Genomic DNA, 14876 nt, shown 5'->3' with positions numbered 1-14876 from the left:
AGTAGTCAAGGTGCCAGTAATACGCGCACTTAGCCTACAGGTGTGGCTGAATGCCATTGAGTCTCATGGTGTACTAGTCTTATGCTACGGTGATACCACATTTTCAGAGAGATTACATGCAGTAAAGAAAACCTATTCATTTAGAGTATATTTCATAACTTGGGAAAGCTCAAATTCACATTAAAGCAAATTGAAATACTGTAATCTTGTTTGAAAATTCGAAGTGCTTCAGTATTTTCCCATGCCTACATTGGATACACCCCGAAGTTTACTTGAAGATAGCCAAAAGTATACCCGGAAGCGTAAATTCAGAATCCACCTTAATAACGTTTTCAACACTGCACATTCCTTCTGAGCACAGGTGAACACAAGTAAAAACTAGAGAGAGTGTTAAGATAATACATACAAATGTAATTGAAAATGTGTGTTGGTTATGGTTAGCAAAAACAAGCTCGAATGCTATTAAAGTGATCATAGGTGAGCTCATCTTCGTTATTATGCCAACCCGAGCCAGATAAAATAATTCACAAACAAATGTGCAGCAGGCCTCCTTTAAGACTTCATTAAAGAACCTGTAACTTTTGCCTAAATGATGATTATGCAGGAAACAAACAATACAGCAAGTTTTGTCACAGATAAAAGCTTGATGCCGCACACAAGACAGAAAGAAAAGCAAGCTACGGGTGATACGAGTACATAGACGCACTTACTCGAGGTGGGCATTTCGTCTAAGCAGGCCTGCAGTAGCCTGTGGAGAAGCTGAGTGGTGCCAAGTTTGGAACTCCCTGCAAGCAAAGGTGAAATGAAGATGGCCGAGATAACAATGAAAGCATAATTACTAGGCTTGTGAAAACATTCAAATGCACCTAATACTACAAATAGTACGGTATTCAAATTCACTTCGAATTGAATTTGAGTTATTGAATATTTCGAAGAATGCAGCCCCTTGTAAAGGTAGTTTCGGGTGCTAAGCCATGAAGATACCAGTTTAAATGTGTTTTAATTCGCATTTAACTCTTTGTAAAGTAGATATCACTGCAATGAAGTAATGCCAAACCGTGAAAACATGCACTCCAGAAAAGCCCACACTGCCGTGAAGCCTCACTTCATGGGTCGACGAAAATATTACCCTACATCAATTATTTTTTTTATTTTAAAAGCTTGTTATAACAGCTTACATGCTCCAAGTACAGCCAATCTTAAAATGTAACATATTTTACTAGTTACCACTAGCATTCTACCGAAGCTCAAAATCTGCTACTACTCAATGTTGTTTCCACTTTTTTTGAAGAGCAAAAATGGCATTTCCACAGCCTTGTTTCTTTTATTTATTTTTTTTTTAATATTGTGTGGGTTAGTTAGGTCATGACAAGTACAATAATTTTTGTTTATAATGTGCGATACATATACTATTCGAATTTGATTCAAATTATTCGACCAAAATCACTAATCTCTGTGAATTCGCTTCAAACCTAAAATTCACTCTTTGCACAAGTGAAATAATTACGACAGCACCGAAGCGTAGCCGTACAGAAATAAACATCACACAAAACAAGTTACCTCTACAAAAACAAGACTTATTGCTCAAAACCTACTACCACAGTTCTTGCGCACTAGTGGCCTTTCTGCTCCATTTATCTTCTGCTTACACTTTCACATTCCTTTAGGTTACAACTAGAATCAAACCACAGTAAAAGCTCGTTAATTCAAACTCTGTTAATTTGAACTTACAGTCAATTCAAACTGATGCCATAATCCCGGCACAGCTATGTGTATCTCTATGGGAGAAAACACACAATAATTTGAACAAGTCAGTATTCAGGACGAATAATTCTAACTGCAAGACACAGGTTTTTATCATTCCTCACAGAGTTTGGCCTTGAGTGATCACAATACGTTGCAAAACAAAAACAATTTTTTAAATCAAATTTACGAGAAATGCAAACCGATGAAAAGGCATGATTTTTCAGTAGATGAGACTTTGCGTGATGAGCTGAAGCTCTTCGGCAAGCTGCAAACGATGCTCAAGAAGTCGCAACAAAAGAAACCTAAGCCAATGTAAATTACTGGCTAGTTTTAATTTTGATAGCGTTATCTCTTCCATGCAAAGAAGCATGTTTTGCAGCTTAAATAACACCATATATTTTGACACTGAGGATCATTGCTCACAAAAGTGCAGATTGGCACTTCATTTTGGCATATCACTGTTTGATCAACTAATTTCTGTACGCTGTTAGAGCTCGATGAACCTAATTTACAAAACTACCTGCCACAAACGTGTACTATCACCTAATTTACGATAACGAGTTTGGAGGTAGCTTCTTTCGGATAGGTTCATGCTGTGTGGCGTCATTTCCGTTCTTTTGAAAACCTGCTCATTAATTTGAACTCCACATAATACAATTGACTTTATAGTCCCCTTCGAGTTGGAATGGCTAAGCTTTTACTGTATTACAATACTATCACTACTTAAGCATGGCACCTACAAGAGAGAAGACAAGCAGGCACAATGCTCAAAAAAAAGCGCACCTTTAAATCTTCAAATTTTCACAGAGCTGTAATGGCCATCAAAACACTGGTCATGCAGAGAGTCTATGGTCGAGTACCACTTAAAAAGGCCAGAGAGGCACACATCAGAGGTCCAAAGCAGGACAACCCATTGCCTCCATTACTAAATAACTAGTTTTCTGCCATGTTCTCTGGTGTCCGAGTCACCGGCAATCCGGCTGATGTATCAGTCCAGAGTGTGTGTCCATTTTCACCAGTTGATATTCATATGCATTTGACGATATGTTGCCCCCCACTACAGAAAGGCCACACCGTTCTCAACACTAATGCTCTTCTCAGTGCAAACTAATGTTCCAGCAGAAGCTCACATTTGTCAGGGCAAAGAACTCGGCCGAGTGTTCCTAAGAGACCACAGTCACCAAGTGGCACGGGGGAGTCGCGCGCCGAACCCTGCACGCCACTGTGGCCAGATGTCCTTGTCGTGGAGCGGCTTGCATTCGCTGCAGGCTGGTCGATCCGTAGCCGCGAAAGCATCCCCAGCAGCTGCCCAGACTGCTCGCGAGGTGGCCGCAGGAACGGATGTTCGAGTACCTCGTTCAGACTTGGTCGCTCCTGGGGCTCTGGCTGGAGCAATGACACCAGCAGGCTACGTGCCACGTCCGAGAGTCCGGGCGGCAGTGTGTAAGCGCCACGAAGGATCCTCTGGTATGTCTCAGTTAGTGTTGACGTCTCGAAGGGTGGCCGGCCAACCAAGAGGGCATACCTGTGTATTGAGTGCCATAACATTGTGCAGCCAGTTACGTTCCAAACACAAATTTCAATCAGTTCTTAATGTGTCAGTGGTGTCGTCTATTGTTCTGTCAATTAGTGAACAGTAACTGTTTTCTAGAACGACTTAACTGAAGCTGCTATCTTCATCCTACATTTAGTGGTAGCAGCTTATTTTCACATGAATAATGTATGCAGTCTTTGTGCAGTGTGCAACTAAAGATGTCAATAAAGCATAGGTCAATACCTCATTTTGTTAACGCATTTGAATCAATTATTGTGGCAGTATTTCACAGATTTAGAGAAAAATAATGAGCAGGAATGTTAGCGAGGGTAAATTGTATAAATTTCAATACAGTAACATTTTCGAATTTAAAGTCATCCTATAAACACAGTCTTAGGCTAAACATAATAGGCAGTTATAGGAATACGTTTCCGAATTTTACAAACAGCATCAAGTCCATGGTCTCAATAAATGGGGCCCTAAGTACGGGCAGACTTTTTATGTACAGAGTCTACCAGATCTAAGGTAACCAGATCTAAGTCTACCAGATCTAAGATAGAAAACATGCATTTGTTTGTATTTGCCACCACTCGAATAAGGACTGTTTATATTTCTATTCTTTTATTCACACTTCTGGCAGTTCCTGTTTGACTATGGTACCCGTGTAAGATAACACGTGATGTTGTAATTTTCTGAGTACTGTACTTGCGGTATGTTTCTGCTTTGCTGCCAGGGTGGCACGACCAAGTCAGGCTTTTACTTAGCCTTTAGTCGTGTCCCCCAAAGCAATCTTGTTCAATATTGCCTTGAATAAAAGCAAACCAAACCAAACCAAACCAAACCTAAACACCCCGTTAGCATTCAAGCCAGTAAATCTAGAACGTTTACTCTACTTCACCAGGAAAATGTCTATTATTAATGTATAAACATAGTGTCTATATAAACGCAATAGTAAACTTTTGTAAGTATGCATGAAGCACCAGCCTCTATGAGGTCCTGAATACTAATTAGGCGTTCAACTTAGATGCAGACTACGCTGGAGCAATGCCCACAACATGCACATGCACAACACGCATACGATGCCCCCACTCACATAATGCAGCCCATGGCCCAGACGTCGGCTGCAAAACCGTGCCCTTCCATGCGAAGGACCTCTGGTGCCAGGTAATTCGGAGTCCCACAGACCGCCTGCCTCGGTGGCTCGTCAGCGACCCGCGCAGCCAAGCCAAAGTCGGCAATCTTGAGCTCCATGTTCTCGTCGAGGAGCATGTTACCGAGCTTGAGGTCCCGGTGTACAACTCCCTGGCTGTGAGTGTAGCGTACACCCTCTGCGAGCTGGCGCATCAGCGGGGCGACCTCTGTCTCGGGAAGCTGCCCGCCACGCTGCTTGAGCAGGTGTACGAGTGACTGCAAAACGGAATGTCGTGACAACAAGCTTTAACGCTATATTAAACAGTCAGGTCACATACTGTGCTGTTCTTGGTCTCGTGAAGGACACCAGTAAAAGATCGGCTAAGCCTTTTCGCGTTAAAGATCACAAATAGGTTCTCCTCAGCCACTGAAATTTCATTGCAGAAGGTAGAACAATCGTAATAGAAGAGACAATTTATCTTTTTTTTTCTCATGCAAGACAAGCAGCCACATAGAAGATCATTTAGATCTTTAAGAATGCAAGCTAACAGTTAAACATTTCGGCTGGAGTTGACGTGAGGGTACGCTAATCCATATATGAGGTACCTTATTTACTCGCATAATTTGCACACTTTTTTTCCCCAATATAGGGGCCCCGTGAAGGGGGTGAGCAAATTACGCGGGGATTTCGCTAGCGCATACAAAATATTGTGCCATAGTCCTAACACGCGCAGTACATACATTTATAAAACGAGAAAAAACTTGGAGTGCAAACTAAGTGTACTTGTTAATTTTGAAAGAATTAGCGCGTACTTTACCCAGTCAGACCTTGTCACGCGCGGTCTAGTGGGAATCAATGATCGCAAAGTCCGACTGGGAATCATTGTATTTTCTTGAAGCTCTTTCCACAATGCAGGGAGAAACTAGGCCTCCCTACACGGAATTATCAGAAGAACTAAGCATCCGTACATAATTGAAAGGGCCTCATTCAATGGCAGGAACTTGCATTAGAAGCGCGCACTTTTCTGCTTTCTAGTGCACCGATCGCGTCGGTCGTCAAGTTGAAGTACGTCCCCTTGAAGTACTTTGTGGCGGCACGCTTTCCGTTTTCCTCGGTGAAATTCACAACAGCGAGCTTCAATTTCGCTGTATGTAATTACTGCAGCACATGGCAAGGGAACCATCAAAACGCATCGGCCAGATGGCAAAAAAAAAAAAAAACTTCCGAAATTGACCAAGCGTGCGCTGCAGGGCGGACACAGAAAACGAAGGGAACATCGGAGGCGCGACAAGCCCTCACGCCTCCAATTAAGAAAGTCGTCCGTGCCGTGACGTGAGCATGCATTCTTGACATTATCGCGGTGGTAGAGATTGGGAGATATGGGGAGGCAAACGCTCGAACAGCTCCAGCGACCCGTAAACGGGTTCGTGTTCGGGTGCGGTATTCTAGGGACCCTAGTTCGGGGAAGTCCTCGGAAGGGGGGACTGTGCACTGGCAGCCTGCTTGACTACGCTGGTCTGCTCGGCTAGAATAGGTCCCTCCAGCTCAGCGAGGCGCGCACCCAGCCGAATCATCGAAAGGTCCAAAGGTGCGCGCACCGGCGAGCTGGCTCGGGCAAGTCGGGGAGGGCAAAATATGCGAGTAAATATTTTTTTCGGAAAAGCCGGCAAAATATTAAGGATGCGCAAATTATGCGCATAAATACGGTAATTTGTACGTGCAAAACTTCACTTGTGACATTTATTCGCATTGGCTGAATCAGCGAACACTCACCTTTCTCGAACAGTACTCCAGAATGATGTAGATGTTCTCCGCATCCCCAAAGAAGTCGTGAAGTCGTACCACATGCTTGTTGACAAGGGGTCTGTGCAAATCAATCTCTCGGAGAATCTGTAAGCATCGAGAATATGAATGAGGCTATCGAGGATATGAATAACCTGACCGAGGGTGGTTGTTCGGTGAGATAATAAAGTCAAGAAATTCGCATGCATACAACAAAACATCTGCTCGCCTAGGGCACTGTCAATCGTAAATCATCGGGAAAAGGTATTCATTCCACGTTGTACGTAAAAGGTGATTGGCAGAGTTATTCCCGATAAACAAATACAATTATCATTTAAAAACAAGTTCACAATTGCTGAAATAGTACTGAGAGCAGAAAATAAAAGAAGAGCGCGATTCGAACAAAAGTTGCACAGCAACGACACTGCGCCACGAAATCTGCACGGTAGGAACATTGGCCGCAGACAGCGACATGGTCCTCTTGCAAAAAAACAATTTACGGCTTCTTGAGAGCAGTAACATCAATCTTGACACACATTAACGCAAAAAAAGATAACACACACAGAAGAAAAGTTAAGAAAAGAAAAATTCAAACTGTCGACCTTGCTGCACCTCCCCTTCTCCAACTACGCGTCAAGGCACTACACCACCTCGACTGCGTGATGGCAGCGTCTTAAACGACTACAAATTTATAGGAACGGGCCCTGTCATTTTTACCATTACACAAAAATGGCAGCCCCCTCCCATAGTCATCGCTTGATGGTGATGCGGCCCATCGATATAGTTGCATTGCTATTATGACGGGCCCCCTCACTGTTACGATCATACTACGCTGACGAGCCTCCTCACTCTAACGATAGTACTGCACTGACAGGCACACTTATTGTAGTCACTGTCAATGTTTAAGCCTAGGAACTATAGACAGATTTTTTTGTTTAGGATATAATTCCTTGTTATTCTTTAAAAAATACGAAAACTCTATTGATGTCACAACTCTACAAGAAAAAACTATTGTAATTCAGTTCTGTGAACTGCACCTTGCACTGCACCCAAAGGGGACAAAAAAAAACGCCAGGCCTGTGTGGAAGGCGCAGCACAGTCACAGCAAAAGCTAGAAGAGCAGCCTTTCAGAGCCTTTTCAAAACACTCGTTAAGTAACTACTGCAAGCACACTTGCTTAATATCCACTAAGGCATTAATAATAAATTTTTTGAGGTAGTAGGCCCGAATGCGCTACGATATTTTTTGTCATTCTTCTGAGAAGCCTGGTATCCGCTAAACACTTGCAAGGAATGTTGTGTGAATTGTTCACGCAGTGGCTGACGACGATGAGGAATAATGGCTGAAGTGGGTATGTGTCACAGTTAATAGGGGAACAAGAACAAGCTTATGCAATGGGTTGGAGCATTGGACGGCCCACCCATTATGCTATTTGCATTGTGTGACGACTGGATGTTCTTCCGCTGTTTTAAAGTGCTTTATAAGCCGCATTAACGCGATTGCTTTCCCGACATCAAGCCTGTGTAAGACAAGTTTGCCAACAAGTCACAAGCCCCGGTGTAGCTCAGTGGTAGAATACTGGGTGGGCTCTCAGGGGACTCGGGTTCGAGCCTCATTGTGTCATTGGGGCTAGGTTTTTTTTTTCTAATTTCGCACGATGCGGTTACAGACACCGGCGGTGGCAGCGGACAACTGCACGTGACCCGAGTTGTGATCTCATAACAGGATTCGCTGTAAAATACACACTCGGATGAAAACCATTGCTCGTGGTGTAGGGTAATGAATTTGTAAATTGCGTACCTCTATTTTCTTCAACTCAACCACCTTTACAATGAACAGCTGTAATTACTTTACGGCACCACGTTGCAACCGATATGGTGGACACGCTGTACAAATTTTCAGAGTTGCCAGACAATATTCCAAGCAGATATGCCTAGCAGACTCACTGGCCACAATTAGCTACTTGCAGAATATAGTTATTTTTAAAGCTAATTAGTTAATCTTAATTGTCTACTTGCACAATTTTTTCAGTATCTAGAACCTCTGCCGGACCTTAGAGATTATTTCTTAAGACATTTGCTTGTTGCCAGTGAAACCCTATGATTGAGAACTTTCAAAACTTATCTGAAACACTTGGAACATGGGAGAGCTGCACAAGTTGATAAAAAAATTTTCGTTTAAATACTAGCACAGCTATTCCTTATGAGTGAGCCACATGGAATGAGGGTCATGTGATGGCTGGAGTACCAGTGTATGCATTGATTTTGTTCTTGCATGAATGCAGCATTCACAACTTGCCTTCTCTTTTTGGCCAGGGCGACTGACTTGGCATCGGGGAATGATCTTCCCCGCATAAACCTGCTGTGTCCTGACATCCACAAGCTCATGTACACGTGCAAAGCCACCCTGTAAAGAAGAACAGAGGAACAGCTAAAAACGCCTGCCAGGTCAAGATGACCACAAGGTTACCCTGAGGTCACGGTTACGTAGCAGAGCGGAGAGACAGGGCCCCAAACAGGGGTAACTGTGGTGGCAGGGGTAGTCGATCTGACACCCGCAATATTATCCTTGCGGTGAAACCTACAATTAATTCTTCAGAGCACTTTTATTGCACGTAATAAGGTTACGAAATGGTACTTCACAAACACACAGAGGTAGGTCTCATAGTTAACAAGTGGTACAGGAGATCCCTCATTAGAATTGAGTAGGGTATGTGCATACAAAGCAACCAAATGTAAACAGGCAAGACACAATACTAAATTAGTCACTAGTCTACACTGTAAAATATTTTAATACAAAGACATTTTTATTGAGTGCCAATGATGGAATGATTACATCGAGCATAATATTTTTGAAGGTTTGAATAAATCACGTAAAAGCAAGAGAACATTCTTATATGACACAGCAATGAGTTCTAATGCAGTGCCGCTAAATAACAAATGTGTGGCTCTAAGAGTTTACCTTTTTTTTTCATCTCATAGCTACAATTTCAGCTATGCCAGATTTGACGCTAAGCTAGCTATCCGGCATAGCATCACGATGATGCTACCTCGGCTATGCCAGATTTGTCCAGTGTGCTTGTGCTGTTTTTTGTGATGAAGCCATGATAACAACCTATGTTTATACCCTTTTATGATCTTTTTTTATATACTTTTACTTTCCTATATTGCATAATTATTACGCCTCACTTAGAAACTATAAATAACACTATTTCTCCTTGGCCAGAAAGAAGTGGGTCCCTCAATGGTTATTTCATTTATGATATTCATAGCACAAGAAGATATGGGGTGTTTATAAAATATTGTATATTGCAGATGTGCTCGAGTCATGTGTAACAGTGGGAGTAAACAGCCATCACTATCAAAAGTCTCCTCTTCTAAATTTATCTGCACTGCACTAGGTGAAAGTTGCAATTGACTGAAAGCTAGGAGAAATCAGGCAAATTTCAATTTTCTGAAAGTGCAGTACACAAAAACTAGGCATGCCCAAATATCAAAATTTGCGGTGTGAATCGAATCGAGTAATGAGAACCAGGTGTGAATTGAAGATTTTAGAATATAAGTGTTGCAACTTACTGTTGAAGGAGAATGAATAAACTTCATTGAGAACCAACTATTTAAACTCAATTTAAAAAAATGTTTTTTTTTTTGCTAGCCAGACATGATAAAGATTGCTGGACAGCAAATAATGCGTAGCAAATTTATACATTGTGCAGCACTATTGCTTTACAGTGCCAAATATGAAGCTACTTAATGTTTTCAAGAAGAATGAACAGCTGCTTGATATAAATTTTTGGTAGTAACTTGTGCATGCCGCCGTTCCTCTAGAAAAAGAAAATGGCCACTCACTAACAATGTCGCTGACGTGTTAATTTTGTGGCCTTTAAGCGTGCCTTCCAAGTTAAGAGGCGAAATGACAACTAATCAACTTTATTTTCATTGCAGGTGCTTCTTAAACCCTAAGTAATGGTGCATTTCCTTATCGTTAGACATTTCTTCATTTTTGCCATGGCTCTTAAAATTGTTTTGGCGGTTTTAGTGAGTATAATTGAGGTACTTCATAAGAACAATTGATGCGCTCGGCCTCATACACAATGTCACACTTTCGCCACAAGACGGGAATACTGGCACAACACTTGTAAAAACGCATTAAGGGCGGAAAGCAATTTGGCAAATGAAACTAGTTAGTATATTTGTGCATTAAATAGTGTTAAATTTAGCAAAGGTATGCAATTCCTTGTGCTGATTTTATTACTTCTTGTGAAGTTGTGCGATGTTTGACCATTTCGAATAGTAAAAAAGTCTTCTGAATCGTATATGAAATCATACTAATCGAGTATTTGAAGTTTGATTCAAATATATGCACACCTCCACCGAAAATTCACCGCGAAGCTGGACAAGTTTGTTGACAAGTCACAAGCACCGGTGTAGCTCAGTGGTAGAATATGGTTTTATATTAACATAAAACCCAAAGTGATAAATCTGATCGTTTGCACCTACCAAAATATTTGTAATAAGTTTGCGCACCTGCAATCAGGCAAGCAATACAGTGAGACAAAGCAAAAAAAAGTTTGCACATATTAGGATTCTTCAGGGCATGTGAACAATTTCCGTATCACCGGTAAAGTCTAGGTTTTCCCTTTAGTAGCCTATTACATTATGAAAATTATCAGGTTGTTTTTGTATGCCTTTATGATATTTATCGTATTTTCTAAATTTTACGGTTAACTGCACACGAGGCGACATTCTGAAACATTCTACGTCTATTTAAATATTTCTTCGTGACAACTTGTGCAATTCTAAGGCCAAATCAAACAGAACCATATATGATTTGTTAATACAGTCTAACCCTTTATAAGAGACAAATGGGTACAAGAAAATGCATAAGAGTTACTCTGCTTATAAGAGGCATCTCGTAGAAAAGACTGGAATTGCTGCCCAGTGCATGCCTTTTATAAAGGTGTTTAACTGTAATCAGCATTTGCCTAGTACATGCAGTTCACACACATAAAAAGAATACACAATTGCTAAGCGAAACAAAGGTGTGTCCTATGTTGCGACTGTGAAGTACAAATAAACACCATTAATTAATGCATTTCATATAAAATGTCCTTGCATAATTTTCTGCCCATATATGTGATCAAGGAAAAGAAGGAAAAAGTTAATTTAACTTGACATATGTTCCATCCATATCAGTGAGCATGACTCAGTCGTAATAGAAGTCACACCATGGTTCAGAAGGGCAAACAATTTAGCACCTTCTTAGTTTGCGCAGCATTGTGAAACGAAAGCTGCACAGTAGCTTTAGGTGCGACCGAACACTAGCACTACAGATAGCGTCGGTACTTATATAGTACGAAAAACAGGGCGCAGCTTTGGTACCAGTTCGGATGCGGCTAACGAGCAATTTTTTTCCGAAATATTCACAAGATATACATGCAGAACAACTCATTTCAATGCTAGCACGCTTGTACGCAAAATCTTTTTATCCAAAATATCGCGCTTAAGCGACGGAACGTTTTTTGTGGCCTATTTAGTAATGTGCACTCGGCAACTTGCTCTTTCTCCCCCATGTCCCTCCTTTACGCAGAGCTACTCCTTCGGCGGGGTTGAACTTGTACCGATTCTCAAGAAAATGAGAGCTTTCTTCGAACTCGTTATAGTCCTTGTACGGAACGTGCATTCTCTCTATCTTTCTTGTCGCGGATATACCATTTCATTTGCCGTACGTGTTGCCCATACACTCTTTTCACAGGTACCGATAGTCAAGCTAGTCGTAGCCTGAGTACACTTCGCTGCGTCGTATTTGCAACTTCTAAATTTAGAAAACTGAAGCATGTGCACTTTCACAGGACTATCTCCAACAGGCAACCGGTTGGTTTCGGACAGCAACGTGTAGACTTGGGGGCAAGTTTCAACATGAGCATGATACGTACAAAGTGATGGTAAACAACAATAAACGAGTTCCAGACCACGCAGTATGAGGCCGAGAGTGGATCGCTGAAAGAGCAGCATTATTTTTATCAGACAAATGCTTCCAAGGCTCGCGAGCCAATCGTCGACGCAGAGAGGAACAATTCGTGCTCGACGAACTTGGGGGACGACGCCAAATCCCAGAAGATAAAAGATTGAGGGTGGGACGTTGGTATTGGCTGGACGCAGAAAAGGTCAATGTTTGGTCACGCTATCAGCTGCTGTTTATACACGTTCATAGACCCGCGGCGCCTGTTGCCGCCGTAACAACTACGCCTTCCGCGGTGCGCCCTTTGTTGAGCACGGGAGGCAGGAAAAAAACGCGATAACGAGTCAGCGTACGTGCTACGCGGAACATAACGATGTACCTAACACCAACTAAACATGCAGCAGGTGCCTCGACGAACTTTTTTTTTTTTTTTCACGACCCGGGCACAACAGGCATCGCCCCCAGAGCGAACGAGAAAAGGGGGACGCAGGTGGGAGACAGTCACGAGCGGAGCTCGGCTTCCACGTTCCCGACGCCGTGTGATGCGGGGAAGAGAGGTCTGCGTCGGCGGCGTTGTAAGTACACGCCGCAGGCTCACCTTTCCGAGCAGCTTTCCCTTGCGATACGTGACGCGGGTCTCGGGGTCGACGATGTAGCACTCGTTGTCGACGACGTGCTGGGCCCGGAGTCGAGTCGTTGCCGGCGGCTCAAGCACGGCGCTCATTGTCGTCTTGGGCGCGCGTCGTCTAGGGCATGTCTCCTTTCCTCAGTCGCCGGAGACCGCAGCAGGAGGAGACGCAACAGCACCCACCACAGACGCCGCTGCTGCTGCTGCTCTCGCACGCGCACGCATGCCAGAGTGGTGTCTCCGATCGCGCATGTAAACAATGCGAAGAACACAACAGCCCCCTTTGTGCATGGGAGCTACGGCGAGGCCACTTCGATTTGCCGTTCGGGGAGGAGAGTGAGAAGCGCGAGAGTGGGCGAGGAGGGAGCTATCCGGTATTTTTTCGCGACTTGCCCGGCTGGCTCCGCCCACCCAAAGGGCCCCCAAGGAGGGTAATTTGAGCGAGGAGTAAGCGGCGAACGCTCTCTCTCTGCGTTCGCTTTCGACCACGCATGGGTTCTCACCGGCTGAACTACATCGAAAGCGCCCATTAAAAGGGCGCCCCGAAATATGTAACGCGCATCTGGCGTCCGGATTTTATTCGGTGCGACTTTTCGGTCAAGCGGGGATCTCGGACGCTGGCGAAGACTTCGCGCTCAGTTCGTTGCCCCTGGGACGCGCGCGTTGTGTTACGAGCGTATAGCGTGGGCGGTAATAGAGAGCACAGATGACAGAGCCGGATTATATGCGCATCACACGCGCGGCGCCAGAGAAAACGGAAGAGGCGTTCCTCCCCTGGCGCATTCTTTCGCCGTGGTGTGGCGGCGTTCGACAACTAGACATGAGTCAATTTTCTGTCCCAGCCGATGCGGAACCAGCTATGGCATCGCGTTGGTGGCCGTGACAGCTTATCTCGAGTGTAATTTCCCCGACCTAGCAACAGTTGCTTCGGAGTTGCACATCGAGGAAACACGCACATGCCGAGGGGACAGTCGTCCGCACGTCGTGTGTGGGAGTCTTGGCAGGGGGTCCGCTGCATGAGCCGTCATGCAGCACATACACAGAGGGAGGGGGGAAAGAACGCTATATGGCACCATTGGCGCAGTCAATTGGGTTTTAACCCCTTCCCTGAAATTTAGTATATACACGCACAATATATATATATATATATATATATATATATATATATATATATATATATATATATATATATATATATATATATATATATATATATATATATATATATATATATATATATATATATATTACGCTCTACGAATAAACCAGCCAAGAGGACGGCGGACAAAGGAAAGAAGTGGCACACGACGACTGTCGTCATATGTGCCACTTTTCTCCTTTGTCCGTTTCCTTCCTTCATTGTTATGTAGCTAACCCAGACTTGAACCGTTCTGCAAATATATGAAGAGAATTGCCCCCCCCCCCTCCAAGCAAGTTTTTATGATGAAGTTTATGATGGGCCTTGCACGAAGAGCTCTAAAACGTATGCGCAATGCTTTCATGTCCGTCGAGAACATATATCGCATGATAGACTGAAAGGGTAGGGCTGAATCCGACAGATTGTTCGCGGCTAGTTGAATTATTTATATAAGAAAGATCAATAATTACATATTGATCATTTATTTGCACACAGTCTCAGGACATACGAATCAGAGTTGCGAAATCGTGCTGATCTTAATTAACTGACGGGTGACAATGAATATTTACGAAAGGTAGAGAGAGAAATTTAATTCGTATAACATTCGAAACTAAATATATGTGAATTCTAGCGCTAATATGCATGCTGTCCATCTTCTGCATGAACCGGGTGCAACAATTGTGGATGAAGTTTTTAAAGTTCAATGCGATAATTGCGGCGGAGATGACAGGTGAAATCATGTTGGAAGAGAACCTTTTTCAATATGACCAATGTGCTATCGAAACAATATAACTAAATATATTTATGCATTGCCTATAGCGATTATTGTTTTCAATAGGTGACACGCATAGATAGTTGCCTATATTGTAGGAAACTATATGGCCGTAGGGTCTGAAAAATATGACTAATAGATAAAGCTCACTTTGGCACTCAAAAAAATTTATGGCTTTTATTT

The 14876-nt window shown here is 43.0% G+C and overlaps 1 protein-coding gene across 1 annotated transcript in view; it reads right to left on the bottom strand.

Annotated features, from left to right (window-relative positions):
• The window catches only part of LOC119181257 (serine/threonine-protein kinase PLK2), a 29332-nt gene extending 16201 nt beyond the window's left edge, over positions 1 to 13131 (bottom strand). The window contains exons 1-6 of the mRNA XM_037432457.2: positions 12754 to 13131; positions 8493 to 8600; positions 6186 to 6302; positions 4374 to 4687; positions 2877 to 3271; positions 711 to 785 (exon numbers count right to left, since the gene is read on the bottom strand). Coding sequence (XP_037288354.2) covers positions 711 to 785; positions 2877 to 3271; positions 4374 to 4687; positions 6186 to 6302; positions 8493 to 8600; positions 12754 to 12879 — 1135 coding nt within the window. The 5' untranslated portion in view covers positions 12880 to 13131. The remainder of the gene's footprint in view (positions 1 to 710; positions 786 to 2876; positions 3272 to 4373; positions 4688 to 6185; positions 6303 to 8492; positions 8601 to 12753) is intronic.
• Between the last annotated feature and the right edge of the window lie 1745 nt (positions 13132 to 14876).

This window comes from Rhipicephalus microplus, chromosome 10, assembly GCF_043290135.1.
Source record: "Rhipicephalus microplus isolate Deutch F79 chromosome 10, USDA_Rmic, whole genome shotgun sequence".
Classification (NCBI taxonomy): Eukaryota; Metazoa; Arthropoda; class Arachnida; order Ixodida; family Ixodidae; genus Rhipicephalus; species Rhipicephalus microplus.
This window is presented reverse-complemented; position numbering and strand designations above follow the sequence as displayed.